Below are 18,495 nucleotides of genomic sequence, written 5' to 3'. Positions count from 1 at the left end.
TCTGGAGAAGATGAAAGTTTTTAATTAATATATTCCTTAGTGATGCCAAATAATTAAACTACTATTATTTAGCAGTCTCATGGCAGTTGTATGATTTAAGTGTAGGTGTGACTGTTGGGCAGATAATGGAGAGATTATGTTGTGTATTCTCCAGTCTACTGCAATTAACAACCACAGCATCCAACCCCAGGCTATGATATGTCACTAAAGTTTGCATCTAACTTCCATTAACTTTGGGAAGAAATTCCACTAAAATGTATGCTTCTGCCATCCCAAAACAGAAAGGTAAAAAATACATCTTATGTTCGATGTTCTTTTCCAGTTCTTGAACTTCATTTAACAATTTATGTAAGCTTCTGATCTTTGCTTTCTTCTCATTCAGCACCAGAATGAACCGTTTATAAAGATCAGTCTCTACAGCTTCCTTAGCACTCACACATTTTTCAAACCTAAAATGTGAATAAACAAACCAATTAATATATGGTGTGGGGTTTTCTTAGCATTATTCAATTTAATACTGAAGACAATTTCAATTTTTTTTTTCAAGAAAAATACAATTAAAATCATTTTAAATAAAAATTAATTAAAAATAAACAATTCCAACTTAAAAAATCACTTTAAAATGTTTTCATTGATTTAAAGTTTTATATTGGTAAACAAATAATTAGAACTTACTGTTTATTAGCATTTGTAGTTTACACACTGAGAAAAGGATCAAAATTGGAAATTCATAGCAAAAAAGCTTTTAAAACATCTAAATTCCTAAATGTAATAACTTATTCACATCTTTGGATTATTTCTAAAAGAACATATTTGTGAGAGAAATTTGAAACAAAGGTAACTATAGCCTGTTTCTGGTACTTTGTTAATATTACTATAATAGCAACCATGATCTTATTTTGGGATTAAGTGATTTACCTAATCTGTTCTCCCAAAATAGATTATGAACTGCTCCACAGCAAGAACATCATATACCAAGCTGTATCTTATAATCCAGCAAACATACACACACAATTAAATGTATGTACTTATAAAATAAATGAAAGCATCCAACTTGAAATTTCCAAGAAGATATGTAAAACACTATATACTTTAAATTTAGGTATATAGGACAAAACATAAAATTCTTTATCATTTATAATTTTTTCTACAATATTCAAATGAGCTAACAAGAGACAGTACTAACTTTAATCCCTCATATATATATAAAGAAGGTAGACTAGCAGAAATTGAATATACTTGATATGTGCCTACACACAGACAATGAATAAACCTCTATTTTAAAGATTAAAACATAAATTATTTCATGCAATATATTCATTTAAAAGTAGTTGAGGACTTCTTGAAGGAATGTAACTCAGCTCTGTGCTCTCTGATAACCAGAGGGGTTGGACTGGAGGGTGGGGTGGGAGGTAGGTTAACTAGGGAGGGGATACATGTATATATAATGTATACATATAGCTGCTTGTTGTCAGCAGAAACCAACACAACATTGTAAAATAATTATCCTCCAGTTAAAAAAAAAACTAAAAGGGTAAAAACTAAATACAAAAAACACTGAATATTCAAAATAAAATATTTCTGGATGGGAAAACAAGGAATTTAAGAATAAATGTCAAAAACACAACAAAAATGAGAGCAGAAACAAGGTGATTTCATAGAAAATAACATCTCAAATAATACAGATTAAATGATAACCCAAAATAAATCAATACACAAATGTTAACATGTGGTACTTAGAAACAGTACAGTAATCCTTGTATTTTCAGCTCTGACAAAGTTTATACCCAGGTCAGGATTGTTCAGAAAAAGAATATCTGCACAAGAGTTCAGAGGACAAAGAATGCTAAAAAGAAATGGAAAAGAAAGCAGTGGTAAAGAGATATTTAATAAGCCTTTAAGTACTAAAGAAGATGGTAAACAGCTGTTCCTCATCCTTTCTGATGACAGAACAAGAGGAAATGGCCTTCAAGTATACCATGAAGGACTCAGATTACCAATAGATGGAAGGAAGAATTTTCTGCCTGTGACTGTTCTTAAACAATGTAATGGGCGACCAATAGGAGTTGAAGGTATCTCTTGAGTCTTAAAATATCAGACTGAATTCATCTGGCTATAATGTGATCCTAGCTTGAAGGCAGAGAAAAGCTTTCGAGGTCTCTTCTATTCTAATGATTCCATGAGTGTCAACCCAATTCAATCTGCTGAAAACTGCCTCCAATTGTAGGTTTAATAACTATAACTCAGAGTAAAGCTAGAGACTTTCTAACTTGATGCTTGAGTACAAACAAAAGACCTACTCACAAACACCGAACTTGAGAATTGTTATTTGAAACTAAAAAAGTAAAATAAATATAGCTAATGACCTAAGGATTTACATACAATAATTCTAATGTTTTCTTTCTCATATAAATTATACAAAAGTAAGTGAATTCAGGAATGTCACTTGTTTAAACTGGAGCTAAGATTGAAATTAAAAGACGCTTACTCCTTGGAAGTAAAGTTATGACCAACCTAGATAGCATATTCAAAAGCAGAGACATTACTTTGTCAACAAAAGTCCGTCTAGTCAAGGCTATGGTTTTTCCTGTGGTCATGTATGGATGTGAGAGTTGGACTGTGAAGAAAGCTAAGCACCGAAGAATAATGCTTTTGAACTGTGGTGTTGGAGAAGACTCTTGAGAGTCCCTTCCAAGGAGATCCAAACAGTCGATTCTGAAAGAGATCAGCCCTGGGATTTCTTTGGAAGGAATGATGCTAAAGCTGAAACTCCAGTACTTTGGCCACCTCATGTGAAGAGTTGACTCACTGGAAAAGACTCTGATGCTGGGAGGGATTGGGGGCAAGAGGAGAAGGGGACGAATTGGGGGCAGGAGGAGAAGGGGACGACAGAGGATGAGATGGCTGGATGGCATCACTGACTCGATGGATGTGAGTCTGAGTGAACTCCAGGAGTTGGCGATGGACAGGGAGGCCTGGTATGCTGTGATTCATGGGGTTGCAAAGAGTCAGACATGACTGAGTGACTGAACTGAGGATTGCAATTATTAAATAGCAAATAAAAAATAACAGCAAATATATGTTAAAAGTATACATGTTAAAGCTCATCCTTTTCACTCTTATTGCAATTCCTCATTGCTTACTCAAACCGTATTCATTCTCCCCCATGATCCCAAATGGAAATAGTTTTAGATTTGGCTCTGATTATAATGATACATATCTAAATACAAAAATATATGTAAAAAATACTATCAAGAAGAAAAGTTAATCCACAGTTCCAGACACACACTTCAGTTCCGTCAGTTCAGTTGCTCCATCATGTCTGACTCTTTGCGACCCCATGAACTGCAGCACACCAGGCCTCCCAGTCCATCACCAACTCCCGGAGTCTACCTAAACCCATGTCTATTAAGTCGCTGATGCCATCCAACCATCTCATACTCTGTCGTCCCCTTCTCTTCCTGCCCTCAGTCTTTCCCAGCATCAGGGTCTTTTCCAATGAGTCAGCCCTTTGCATGAGGTGGTCAAAGTATTGGAGTTTCAGCTTCAACATCAGTCCTTCCAATGAACACTCGGTAGGATAGACTGGTTGGATCTCCTTGCAGACCAAGGGACTTTCACGAGTCTTCTCCACCACCACAGTTCAAAAGCATCAATTCTTCTGCACTCAGCTTTCTCTATAGTCCAACTCTCACATCCATACATGACCACTGGAAAAGCCATAACCTTGACTAAACGGACATTTGTTGGCAAAGTGATGTCTCTGCTTTTTAATATGCTGTCTAGGTTGGTCATAACTTTCCTTCCAAATTAAAAGCGTCTTTTAACTTCATGGCTGCAATCACCATCTGCAGTGATTTTGGAGCCCAAAAAAGTAAAATCAGCCACTGTTTCCACTGTTTCCCCATCTATTTGCCATGAAGTGATGGGACCAGGTGCCATGATCTTCGTTTTCTGAATGTTGAACTTTAAGCCAACTTTTTCACTCTCCTCTTTCACTTTCATCAAGAGGCTCTTTAGTTCTTCATTTTCTGCCATAAGGGTGGTATCATCTGCATATTTGAGGTTATTGATATTTCTCCCAGCAATCTTGTTTCCAGCTTGTGCTTCATCCAGCCCAGCTTTTCTCATGATGTACTGTGCATATAAGTTAAATAAGCAGGATGACAATATACAGCCTTGATGTACTCCTCTTCCTTTTTGGAACCAGTTTGTTGTTCCATATCCAGTTCTAACTGTTGCTTCCTGACTTGCATACAGGTTTCTCAAGAGGCAGGTCAGGTGGTCTGGTATTCCCATCTTTTTCAGAATTTTCCAGTTTATTGTGATCCACACAGACACACACTAGTATCATTTAATTTTCTCCTTCTAGATATTCTTTATCTAAAGATGTATTTTACAAAAAATGAGATACCTTCCATATTGGTAACTCACATTTCTCCTCTTAACACAACATAAACATTTCCCATGATATGCTTTTTGCTCATATAATATTCAGTTCTCTATTAAATATATTTCAGACCTATCTACCATAGCTTCTAAGTGAATTCTCAGCAACTATTTTGTGCCCCTCCTCGCTCTCCAGGCACATGTAGTCTAGAAAAAAAATCTGATAAAGAAATAATGGAATCATGAATGGACACTGATATAAGACTAATCAGGAGCAGCCCAGGAAACTGAACTGTGACTAGGCCTAAAGAGAGGGCCTCAACTCTATTTTCTATGTGGACAGATACCTAACTCCGAATGTCTGTGTCCTATTTCTAATCTCTCTGAAGACTCTTGACCAGTACTACTGCCTTATGGAAGCAGTAGTTGTAAATCCTTCGCTCATTTCCCAGTGAACTACGCCTCTGGACAGGGAACAGTTCAGGAAATACAGTTTGGCTGTGACCAAGGTGTATTTACAACTCTTTAAAACAGCCACTTTCTGTGTGATAGGAAAGAAAACCAAATTTGGAAACTAGGTAAAGCTACTAATCTAACATCTGGAATACATCCAGAGCCTAGAATTCTCTGGAGTAGATTTTGTTTCCTCTGTTTGGAGGGCCATTCCAAGAACACACATCTTCAATTCCTGAAAAAGGTATGTGATCCAGGACTCAGAAAAAAAAAATGAATAGATGGAGCATAAGACTGGTGACAAGCTACATGGCTGTGCATTTGATCAAATAGGTAACTTTTTGTCACAATGACACAAAAGAATTTTCTGGATAATTCAGAAATAGCAAATTGAGCACCTGTGCGACACATATTATATGTACCCTCACACACTGTCTTACAGCACAGGGTGTATTTGTCTCTACTGTCTCATCTTTGTTCCCTGCTGCTTTCCATCCTATGGCAGTGGTGTTGAATACTGATGAGATAATACCTCTTTCAACCTCTGGCAGACATTTTAAAGCAATTTGCTCAAGTACCAAGTACCCAGTCTGCATTTTTGTGGGCAATTTGTGGATCAAATTTCCTATCATCCTGAGGGTATTTTGAGTTTTTAAAATAATGGCTTATCACGACCAGAGTACATCTCCTTTCATTTGATTTATTTTGAATATAAAATAGAAAAATACACCCAGAGTACTGGTATAAGTCCCAAAACATGCTTTCTAGAACATTTTATATTAATTCACAGCAACAAGAATTTCAAAGGGAAAATTTAAAAGAAACAATAACATATTTTTTTGTATGGTTTCTTGACATTTACATAATTTTGATTTGGTCTAACTATAGAATTGGAGATAAAAATTAATTCAGAACCAAAAGAAAATAAGATACTTTATTAATATAAAAATGAGAGTCAAATATAACCAAGTTTTAGGTGATAGGTGTTAGGTTCATGCCTTACATTGATTAATAAATATAAATGAATGTATAGAAATTATTTCTTCTAGTAAACCTCATTTAAAAGGATATACTGATAAAAACCCTTCATATTTTTCATACACTTCCCCATATACTTACTGATGCACATATAGAACAATATTAGTCAGTACCCTAAAAAGACCCTAAATTGATAAATGTTCAAATATTCTTATGTTTATGGATTGAATAAAAGATAAAAAATATTTATATATTGGATGTAATAATGAGCATTATTACTATTTTATATATTCTGCACAATTCTTTCATATGTTACAATGTATATACTAACAAATACATGCATATTATATTAATATGTCTTTGTAGAGATTCAAATATTCCCAACATACATTTCTTTCAAATATCTTGTACATAATAGAGTAATACAGCTATTCCCTGGACCAGCCTAGATCACAATATAATTGAGAAAACTGCATAACTGAGAAGATAGGTCACTTTCTTCTTCATTGTTTAAAGAGGCAAAATCAGGAAAATAAAGGCTTCCAAATGTCTTATCCAGCAGTAACAACTACTTCTTTTTAAAATGCTGAGAATATGAACTTTCAATCAATCTGCAAAAAATAAGTTTCTCTCAGGAGCCAAAACATACTTCACCTGAAATAGATGTCATTCATAAAAAGATTTCAAATAAGGAATCAACTATGTTTATTTATATTTCATTTCTCTTTTTTATTCATTATTAATCTCAGAGGTTAAAGCGTCTGCCGGCAATGCAGGAGACCTGGGTTTGATCCCTGGGTCAGGAAGATCCCCTGGAGAAAGAAATGGCAACTCACTCCAGTATTCTTGCTTGGAGAATCCCATGGATGGAGGAGCCTGGTGGGCTACAGTCCACAGGGTTGCAAAGAGTTGGACACAACTAAGTGACTTCACTTTCACTTTAATCCTTATAAATACCAAACTTCCTAAACTTTGCTTACTATTAATGGGTTCTGATCACCACTGTCCAATTACTTCTTACTGTTATTAGTTTGCTGGTGCCACCAAATACGAATGACCTAAAAGTGTTACTGTTCTCCTATACTGTACAATAACAACCAATAATTTAGTTTAATCACATTAAGTAGAGGTATAATCATTGACACATTTCTTTTTAAATATATGATACTCTACATATAGCATAAGTGTATAAATCATAAACAGAGCTACAATAATATAAAGAGCTTAGTGTTCTTAAGATACAAGCACATTATGTACACACCGTCCTTGAATATCATTCCAATCTCTCAGAAGCCTTTCATTTTCTTTCTGCAGGTGCTCATTTTTGGCTTGGCTTTCTGCAATGGTGTCCAGGCAGTGACAAATAAGTTCTCTAATGACCTCAGCTGGGCTTGCAATTTTCTCTAGTTTGAAGGAACCAAGCCTGAACTAGGATCAAAAGAAAACATGATTAGTTTCGGAAGAAAATCAAGATTGAGTGGCCCAGTTTTAAATATATATTTTTTCTTCTGAGAGGGAAAAAAAGGTGTAAGATTTAAATATAGTGCATTTACCAGATATAAATACAGTGGACAAAACTACTGGGCAACCTCCTACTTTCTTATTAAGGTTTATCATATAAATCAACATAAAACCTAAGGGAAAAAAAATTAAGTGGTAAGTCACTCTCTCACATTTTAGCAGAAATGAAAACAACATAAATACCATAAAAACATGCTACCATCTGTTTTTACTGTCTAGTACATATTTTAAATCACTATACATCTTCCCTGGTGGCTCAGATGGTAAAGCGTCTGCCTACAATGCGGGAGACCCAGGTTCTATTCCTGGGCTGGGAAGATCTCCTGGAGAAGGAAATGGCAACCCACTCCGGTACTCTTGCCTGGAAAATCCCATGGACGGAGGAGCGTTGTAGGCTACAGTCCATGGGGTCGCAAAGAGTCAGACACGACTGAGCGACTCTACCTTCACTTTCATACTCAGAATAATAAAATAAATTTCACATGAAAACTCTTTTTTTTTTTTTTGCGCCACACTGCATGGCATGCCTACAGGATCTTAGTTCCCTGACAAGGAATGGAAACCATGCCTCCTGCCATGCAAGCACAGAGTCTTAGCCACTGGACCACGAGGGAAGGCCCATACATGAAGATTCTAAACTCCAGTTTCTGTTAATACTGATAGTAAAAGCTATCTCTGAAGAAAGAGCAAAATTTTTGTAATATCTAAGAGAAATATAGGGTTTTAAATTTATAAACCTGGGAACAGTAATTACTTCTCTGTCAAAAACCAATAATTTATTATTATAAATTATAAATGATAATGCCATATGTCAAACTTGAGTACTTTTGTGCAGAGGTAAGATATAAAAATATCTTAAATCTTCTACTAGAGGTCACTACAAAATAAAATAGTTTAATACATCTTTATTATAGTTAAGGAATTCTAAAAGAGACACAGGCTCTCCTTGTTTTGGTAGATAAAGATACTAAAACACAATGATTTAATAATAATGACTATAATTATCCTTAGGCTCCCCTGGTGGCTCAGATGGTAAAGAATCTGCCTGTAATGCGGGAGACCTGGGTTCAATCCCTGGGTTGGGAAGATCACCAGAGGAGAGCATGGCAACCCACTCAAGTATTCTTGCTTGGAGAATATCCATGGACAGAGGAGCTTGGTGGGCTATAGTCCATGGGGTTGCAAGGAGTTGGACATTACTGAGCGACTAAGCACACAGCACATAATTATCCTTTCTATTAGAATTATTATAACTAAAATAAGATTTTAAATGACAATTAAAATTATATAGCTATCATATCTTATAGTTGAAGTATAACTCAAGCATAGCACAAATATAAACTCATTTAATCATCACCAAATGGAACTATTATTATATCCATTTTAACTGAGGTTCAGAGTGGTTATCTAACATATCAAAGGAATAAAATCAAGATCCCACTATACTATCCTGTTAAACTACTTGCTGACATAAGGAGTATGCTAAACAAACAACAAGTAAGAGGAAGAATTAGCTTCCAAATCTACACATAATTCTAAACAGAGATTCTAAAGGCATTGAGTAGGTGGCAATATTGAGAGTACAGAAATTTTTTTTTTTTTTGGTTTGTGTTGTTATTTAGCCTCCTGGATAAGTAGTTTCTATTATGGCATCCACTGATAGGAATATTTCTAAAGTATCTTATCTGTAAAGACACACTCCTATAAATATGTTATATATATATATTAAGAAATACTTAATTTCTTAATTAAGTATTAATACTTATTATTAATAATTATAATTTTATATTATTATAATTATTGATAATTCTGAGACTAATCATATCAGTCAATCTACAAATAAAAATAAAAGTCCTAAAGTAAAACTCTAGTGTTTGCAATCTGAGTGGTACTTTATAAAACATTTATGTTAATTCCTATAATTTAGGATCATTCAGTTGTTTAACCCCACAGAGTAAACTTTTCTGGATGAATTATGTTTACCAATTTACTTTTAAATTTTCAGATTAAAACCACAGATAGATGTTTTAATACCATAGAAACTCAGTGAAAAGATTTAAATACTGAGAATTCCTAGATGTTGAAAAATATTTACATGTACTTGCTTAAAATGTGAAGGAAAACAAAGGATTTTAATATTCTTGTATTAGTTCAGTTCAGTTATTCAGTCGTGTCCGACTCTTTGCGAACCCATGGACTGTAGCACACCAGGCTTCCCTGTCCATCACCAACTCCCGCAGCTTACTCAAACTCATGTCTATTGAGTCAGTGATGCCATCCAACCATCTCATCGTCTCTCATCCCCTTCTCCTTCAGCCTTCAGTCTTTCCCAGCATCAGGGTCTTTTCCAGTGAGTCAGTTCTTCACATCAGGTGGCCAAAGTATTGGAGTTTCAGCTTCAACATAAGTCCTTCCAATGAACAGTCAGGACTGATTTCCTTTAGGATGGACTGGTTGGATCTCCTTGCAGTCCAAGGGACTCCCAAGAGTCTTCTCCAACACACAGCTCAAAAGCATCAATTCTTCGGTACTCAGCTTTCTTTATAGTCCAACTCTCACATCCATACATGACTACTGGAAAAACCATAGCTTTGAATAGACAGACCTTTGCTGGCAAAATAATGTCTCTGCTTTTTAATATGCTGCCTAGGTTGGTCATAGCTTTTCTTCCAAGGAGCAATCATCTTTCAATTTCATGGCTCCAGTCAGCATCTGCAGTGATTTTGGAGCCCAGAAAAATAAAGTATCTCACTGTTTCCAGTGTTTCCCCATCTATTTGCCATGGAGTGACAGGATCGGATGCCATCCGATGATCTTAGTTTTCTGAATGTTGAGTTTTAAGTCAAGTTTTTCACTCTCCTCTTTCATTTTCATGGGCACATAATAATGTATTATGGGCACAAATGTTATACAAGGACTGAAGAATACTGGTTTAGCCACAAATAAATTTTGTATGTATTTATGTATTTTGTTTTTGAAATCTAAGCAGGTCATAATGTCTGCTTGATGCTTTAATTTGTTTTATCTCACCTCTTTCTGTTCCTTAAAAAAATGGAAACAGACTAAGAAAAATTGTGCTTTATTTCAATGAGTACATATAGTTGTGTATATACATATATATAAAACCTAAATTCAGCAATTTGAGCTTAACTTTAATTAGAATAGTAAAATTATAATTTTTAAATTATAAATTTAAACTGAATTCTAATTTTAACATTACAATTATTATTAAATTATACTTTTAAAATAGCATAATTATTATTATTAAACCTTTACCCAAAAAAGACTTGGAAAACTTACAAGAAGTTTGAAATTATCTCAGACTATTTGTCACATCTGATTTATTTCTCGTAAACTTAAAATCAAATGGCCAAAAACTCTTGCTTTGAAGTACATATAATGAGTCCATTTAACAAGTATTTAAGTTTAAATAGGAAAGTTTTATCTATGCAAATTATATAAGAATTGAAAGTAAATTTGAGTATTTAACCTTTTAAAGCTTCTCTTATGCAAACAAACACACATAAGATAAAGATCAGCTATAGAATATTACTTGTTTGAGTCAATACAGAAGAAAAATGAAGCATATTTTATTTTTAGACAATAGATCATCAGTAAAACATAAACCCAAACTATGATTTTATATTCTCACATTTTCACAATTGTCGGGCAGCTTTGACTAAGATGGACATTAAGGAAATAATTTTTTTTTTTTTATCACTTGGAAGTTGCAACAATGTCAATGGATAATGAATCATTATCCATTGAGTGTTATAGTCAGGCTCACATTTTGATCCTGAATGAAGTAAAATACAAATGGACAGGTAAACACAACCCCCTAACCTATTTAAGATGGCAAAAGATAAAGGTAACAGTTTTAAATCACTAATAACAAACAACTTCTTTCAAAATATCATTCAAATGCTTATATTCAAAATTCCAAAAGAGAATTCTTCAATTTTTTTCTTGGCTACTCAGTGTAGAATAAGCTTAAAATGTCATTTCTTCTTAAGAGCAGGCAAGTATTTTTCAGTTTCTATTTTTCTAATTATATTCACTAATTTGGGGTCCTTTAACAGGTGTGATGGAGAAGGCAATGGCACCCCACTCCAGTACTCTTGCCTGGAAAATCCCATGGACGGAGGAGCCTGGTAGGCGGCAGTCCATGGGGTTGCACAGAGTCGGACACAACTGAGCGACTTCACTTTCACTTTTCACTTTGATGCATTGGAGAAGGAAATGGCAACCCACTCCAGTGTTCTTGCCTGGAGAATCCCAGGGACGGGGAAGCCTGGTGGGCTGCTGTCTATGGGGTCGCACAGAGTCGGACACGACTGAAGTGACTTTAGCAGCAACAGGTGTGAACATCTATTATTTGAAACAATGAAAATAATCAAGAAGTATTTAAAATTCAATCCAAGAAAAATATTTTACTTGAAATATTCCGCTTATTTTGTAGAAAAATTCTGGAATGTATGCGAACATGAGTCATCTGGACCATCCTGTCTGTATTCACATAGTTCAGAACCAAGGCAGGAAACGCCCTTTCACTCTCACTATCTCTGTTCCTGCCTGTCCACCTTATTACAGATGTAATGGACCACATGCCCAATTGCACTGGACTTATCAGAGGGCCTCAAATCAGGCCTAATGAATTGAGAAGCATAAAATATTTCTGTGCTCTAACTCTACATCCAACCCATCTTTATACCATCCTTCAAATAAAAGTGGAAACTTTAAAAAGGTGTTAGCTGTCTCGCATGGTATATTTCTCCATCTATTAGTGTCCTCTTTGATTTCTTTCACCAGTGTTTTATAATGGCAAAACCAATACAATATTGTAAAGTAATTAACCTCCAATTAAAATAAATAAATTTATATTTTAAAAAATAAATAAATAAATAAATGAGTGTTAGCAAATTCCCACAAAAGTAACACTGGATGGTTGTATCGATTTAAAAGTCCTTTACTTTCGTTTTTTGTTGGACATGTAAGGCTATTAACACAGATATTCTTTATTAGTTCTGTAATTTCAAAATAATCTGCAATATAAAATTAGGACTTCAAATAGTAAAACCAGAGTCAGAAACCACAATGGGCAAAAATAAAATTTTTTGCAGTTAGTTCTTAAGACCTTATGGTGAATTTTCTATATACAGATCTATACTCAGCACCTCACTCAGTCTATAATCTATTAAGCTATGTTTTTATTTTTCTTTGTCAAAAAAGTTCAAAACAATTTTTTAAATACTTGTAATCATATTAGGTTGCACTAGTTGACTCTGTCATTTATTTTAGCAAGCAACACAAACAAAGCATTTTTTATCTGATTTGCATCAAAAATTCACAATTTCAGAAAACATATCCATTTTCCTTAGCTGGTGTTTTAGTCTGGACATCTTTAAATGCAAGATTAAATGCCATATCCTTTTACACATCACTTCAAAGCCCAGATCAAATTCTCTTTATCTACTTTAGCCTGTATTAGCTTCTCTATTCTTAATAATTCAGATTTGTCTCACACAATTTTTCACCCAGTTTCATCCTCTGTGTATCTCTCTTGTTGCTTCAGAAATGCAGTGTTTTCCTTTAAATTTTTAGTTCTTTGAGATCAGAGACCATATCTTGTATGTCTTCCTTAACTTCCACAGTGTCTTATAGAGCTCTGGACATATACTGCTTAATAAAAGACCTAAATTTTTTAAAACTTCTATGATATTTATTAATAAGAGAATAAAATTATAATATTTCAGGTAAAATAAATAATTGGGACAGTGATACTCTAAATACAAATTAAGAAATCTTGAAGCTTTTAAGAGATAAGTTTTATTTTATTGAATAGTATAATTTCAGAAAAAGGGCATGGTTAAAAGACTGTGTAATAGCTCCTGATACTGTGATAATACATAGGTTTAATAAAACCCAAAAAGATTTGTTTTTTGAAAAATGTAAGAATGTATATGTATTGTTTTCAGGTTCTTTGGAATGGCCACACAGATAAAAGAGAATATATAGTATCAGTAAAATACACAAAAGAAACACTAATTTCAGGGGAATTGTTTATTGTTTCTGGGGACAGGAGGATTCTCAAGGTGTAAGCTGAACTCTGCTTAGAACATATCAATTAAAGAGGTTGATACATTATCAACGTAGTCTAAATAACCTTGCAGAATTAATCTGTGTTACTGTCCTGGGAACCAAGATGTAAACCTAAAGGAAAAGGAGGAATAAAGATATCTTGAGATGATTCCTAGGCAAACAAATGGAATTCCTTTTTTTCAGTATGTGCTTTTAATTTATTGACATGTTTAAAAAGTTTAGCTGTGTCTCGATATGTGTACACTAAAAAGCAAACCCTATTCATTATAGTTTGTAATACAGGATATTTTTATATTATAGAAAAACATATAGCTGTAAATACATAGTTGTTATAATACACAGTTACAAAATTCTAGTAATAAAGGAAACAAGTCAAGTTAATAGTAAAAAGGAAACTAAACTGTAATATTTTGGACTAATTACATTAATCATCAACTGTATTTTTAATCAAGAATAATATTTTTTACTAAGATGTTTGTATCATTAACTCTTTGGTTTTGTGACCTGCTTGAAACGTTATTATAGATTTAAATTTAAAATATTACAAATAAGTATTCTAAACCAGTGACGTACCTAGGTTGACAACTGAGCATATTTATCTTCCACAGTAGCTGGAACTGAGAAAAGAATGCTCATGGGACTTTCTAAACAGATAAGAGAACTTTATTGTGAGACTATTAATCTCAACTTTCCAATTATTTTCTTGTTCACATTTCTTAAACCTATTTAAAATGTTTAAATATCTTAAGATGATTATATGATCAAGTAAGACTTGTATATGCAGGGCTTCAGATATGTAGACCCTCTAGGTCCTTACAACCAAAATGCAATAATCCAAAAATTAAAAAAAAATACACTGAGTTCTAATATAGACCTACAAATTATTAGCATTTTTAACGGTATGCTGTATGCTGTAATATATTAAGTATCATCTAAGAATTATTTGGTATTCATAATTACAAAATTCATTAGTAGGAATCAGAGAAATGAAATGAAAAGCCCAAATGTCTTTGCGATAAGGGAATTTCAGAAGTTACTGTTACTTTAAATGACTACAAATGTTTATTCCATCATGTCCTTGAAATAGAGATGGTAAACCTTTTGGTTCACGGAAAATATAGGAAAAAGAAGATTTATCTTAGTCTAATTAGGAGTTATAATAAACAATGAAAAATACTCTATACATAGATTTAGAATCAACAGCTGACACTAGTGGTAAAGAATCTGCTTGCCAATACAGGACACATAAGACGCACAGGATCGAACTCTGGGCTGGGACGATCCCCTGGAGGAGGGCATGGCAACCCACTCCAGTATTCTTGCCTGGAGAATCCCCATGGATAGAGGAGCCCAGTGGGCTACAGTCTATAGGGCCACAAAGAGTCAGACATGACTGAAGCTACTTAGCATGAAAGACTTTAGCAACAGTAAATTGGATTGGGAGTAGTAGGGTAGGTAGATGTCAGGGGTTGCCTATTATTTACCTGTTACTATAAGTTTGATATTAGGTTCTGAAAAAGAAACAGTACGTTGGATCTCCTGGCACTCTATTAAACCTCATAACACTTATCTAATCATTTCTTCATAGTATGCTTCTCTTTCATTTACAGCGTAAATGGTGATATTTCCTAGATAGGACCCTTGATCTAATTCTCTTTTTTCTCTGTAGAGTTATATGGTTATCCACAATATCAGCTCCCGTTATTAGAGATAAGTTGAAAAATTGCCAAATGTGTATTAATAAGTGATACGTTTTCTCAAGTCAGGACTTCTAGAAACAATTAACATAGCATTACAAAATCTACTTGCATTTTTCTTCAGTTCAATTCAGTTCAATCACTCAGTCATGTCCAACTCTTTGCGACCCCATGGACTGCAGCACGCCAGGCTTCCATGTTCATCACTAACTCCCACAGCTTACTCAAACTCAAGTCCATCGAATCGGTGATGCCATCCAACCATCTCATCCTCTCTCATCCCTTTCTTCTCCTGCCTTCAATCTTTACCAGCATCAGGGTCTTTTCCAAGGAGTCGGTTCTTTGCATCAAGTGGCCAAAGTATTGGAGTTTCAGCTTCAGCATCAGTCCCTCCAATGAATATTTAGGAATGATTTCCTTTAGGATTGACTCATTTGATCTCCTTGCAGTCCAAAGGACTTTCAAGAGCCTTCTCCAACACCAAGTTCAAAAGCATCAATTCTTCAGTGCTCATCTTTCTTTATGGTCCAAATCTCACATCCATACATGTCTACTGGAAAAATCATAGCTTTGACTAGACAGACCTTTGTGGGTTAAATAATGTCTCTGCTTTTTAATATGCTGTATAGGTTGGTCATAGCTTTTCTTCCAAGGAGTAAGCGCCTTTTAAATTCATGGCTGCAGTCACCATCTGCAGTGATTTTGGAGCCCAAGAAAATAAGTCTGTTACTGTTTCCATTGTTTTCCCATCTATTTGCCATGAAGTGATGGGACTGGATGTCATGATCTTCATTTTCTGATGTTGAGTTTTAAGTCAGCTTTTTCACTCTCTTTTTTCACTTTCATCAAGAGGCTCTTTAGTTCCTCTTTGCTTTCTGCCATAAGTGTGTTTTCATCTGCATATCTGAGGTTATTGATATTTGTCACATATTGATTCCAGCTTGTCCTTCATCCAGTCTGGTATTTCAAATGATGTACTTTGCATATAGGTTAAATAAGCAGGGTGACAACATACAGCTTTGACGTACTCCTTTCTCAATTTGGAACCAGTTCATTTTTCCATGTTCAGGTCTAACTGTTGCTTCTTAACCTGCATAGAAGTTTCTCAGGAGGCAGGTAAGGTGGTCTAATATTCCCATCTCTTTAAGAATTTTCCACAGTTTGTTGTGATCCTCATGGTCAAAGGCTTTGGGGTAGTCAATAAAGCAGAAGTAGATGTTATTCTGGAAATCTCTTGCTTTTTTGATGATCCAACAGATGTTGGCAATTTGATCTCTGGTTCCTCTGCTTTTTCTAAAACCGGCTTGAACATCTGGAAGTTCACAGTTCACGTATTGCTGAAGCCTGGCTTGGAGAATTTCGAGCATTACTTTACTAGCGTGTGAGATGAGTGCAAGTGTGTGGTAGTTTGAGCATTCTTTGGCATTCCCTTTCTTTGGGGTTGGAATGAAAACTGACCTTTTCCAGTCCTGTGGCCACTGCTGAGGTGTCCAAATTTGCTGGCATATTGACTACAGCACTTCAACAGCAACATTCTCAGCATTTGAAATAGCTCAAGTGGAATTACATCATCTCCACTAGCTTTGTTCTTAGTGATGCTTTCTAAGGCCCACATGACTTTGCTTCCAGCACATCTGGCTCTAGGTGAATGACCACACTATTGTGGTTATCTGGATCATTAAGATCTTTTGTGTATAGTTCTGTGTATTCTTGCCACCTCTTCTTAATATCTTCTGTTGATACATACTGTGTCTGTCCTTAATTGTGCACATTTTTGTATGAAATGTTTCCTTGGTATCTCTAATTTTCTAGAAGAGATCTCTAGTCTTTCCCTTTTTATTGTTTTCCTTTATTTTTGCATTGATCACTAAGGAAGGCTTTCTTATCTCTCCTTGCTATTTGGGAACTCTGCATTTAGTTGGGTATATCTTTCCCTTTCTCCTTTGCCTTTAGTTTCTCTTCTTTTCTCAGTTATTTGTAAGGCTTCCTCAGACAACCATTTTGCCTTTTTGCATTTCTTCTTCTTAAGAAGGGAGGATTTTGATCACTGCCTCCTGTACAGTGTTACGAACCTCCATCCTTAGTCCTTCAGGCACTCTATCAGATATAATCCCTTCAATCTATTTGTCACTTCCACTGCATAATAGTAAGGGATTTGATTAGGTCATATCTGAATGGTCCAGTCATTTCCCCTACTTTCTTCAATTTAAATCAGAATTTTACAATAAGGAAGTCATGATCTAGGCCACAGTCATCTCGTCTTGTTTTTGCTGACTATACAGAGCTTCTCCATCTTCAGCTGCAAAGAATACAATCAATCTGATTTCAGTACTGACCATCTGGTGATGTCCATGTGTAGAGACATTTCTTGTGTTGTGGGAAGAGAGTGTTTGCTATGACCCTCAGTGTGTTCTCTTGGCAAAACTCAGTTAGCCTTTGCCTTGCTTCATTTTGTATTCCAAGGCCAAACTTGCCTGTTACTCCAGCTATCTCTTGACTTCCTAGTTTTGCATTCCAGTCCCCTATGATGGAAAGGCCATCTTTTTTTTTTGGTGTTAGTTCTAGAAGGTCTTGTAGATCTTCATAGAACCGTTCAGCTTCTTTGGCATTAGTTATTGGGGCATAGACTTGGATTACTATGATATTAAATGGTTTTCTTTGGAGACGAACAGAGATCATTCTGTCATTTTTGAGACTGCACACAAGTACTGCATTTTAGACTCTTTTGTTGACTATGAGCACTACGCCATTTCTTCTTAGCGATTCTTGCCTACAGTAGTAGATACTGTATTTTTTTTTCTTGTACTAGTCCAAAAGCCACAAAAAGATAGGAGCTATATATGACTCAAATTAGCATTCCCTTTTTTACATGGTTAAATATAGAATGTATTCATTCATTCATTTATCAGACTTTTTCAGTATGTACTATGTGCTAGGCATTAGAGACACTATTTTGAACAAGAAAAACAATTTGTCTACTCACTTGGTCCTTATATTTTAGTAGAGGACTGACAACACCAATGAACAAATAATAATTTCATCCAGTTGTAGATTTAATGAAGAAAATAAAATGGTAATAGGATAGTGACTAGAGGGCAGAGTAGGCTTAGATATAGTGGTCACAGAACAAGTCCTTCTGAAAACTGAGATGGAGAACAGAGATGGGATTGGAAAGAGATAGGAAACTAATTCACACAGGATTTTGCGGACTACAGTAACAAGTTCAGAACTCACTCTAACAAAAAGCCCTCAGAAGATTACAGGCAGAAAAATGAGTGCTTACAAAGTACTCAGCATTTCCTCTAAGACTGTCCCCAATCTGCCCACCCTCCAATTATTCAGGCCGTGTGTAATCCCC

The 18,495-nt window shown here is 34.9% G+C and overlaps 1 protein-coding gene across 5 annotated transcripts in view; it reads right to left on the bottom strand.

Moving 5' to 3' along the window:
* Positions 1-18,495, bottom strand: part of XRCC4 (X-ray repair complementing defective repair in Chinese hamster cells 4) — a 331,245-nt gene that overhangs the window by 195,291 nt on the left and 117,459 nt on the right. For all 5 annotated transcript variants that reach the window (XM_010863382.1, XM_010863379.1, XM_010863383.1 and 2 more), the window contains exons 4-5: positions 7,082-7,248; positions 297-449 (exon numbers count right to left, since the gene is read on the bottom strand). In XM_010863382.1, coding sequence (XP_010861684.1) covers positions 297-449; positions 7,082-7,248 — 320 coding nt within the window. The remainder of the gene's footprint in view (positions 1-296; positions 450-7,081; positions 7,249-18,495) is intronic.

Source organism: Bison bison, unplaced genomic scaffold (genome assembly GCF_000754665.1).
Source record: "Bison bison bison isolate TAMUID 2011002044 unplaced genomic scaffold, Bison_UMD1.0 scf7180017864490, whole genome shotgun sequence".
In the NCBI taxonomy this organism is placed as follows: Eukaryota; Metazoa; Chordata; class Mammalia; order Artiodactyla; family Bovidae; genus Bison; species Bison bison.
Note: the sequence above shows the minus strand (reverse complement) of the source record. Positions and strands in the feature narration are given on the sequence as shown.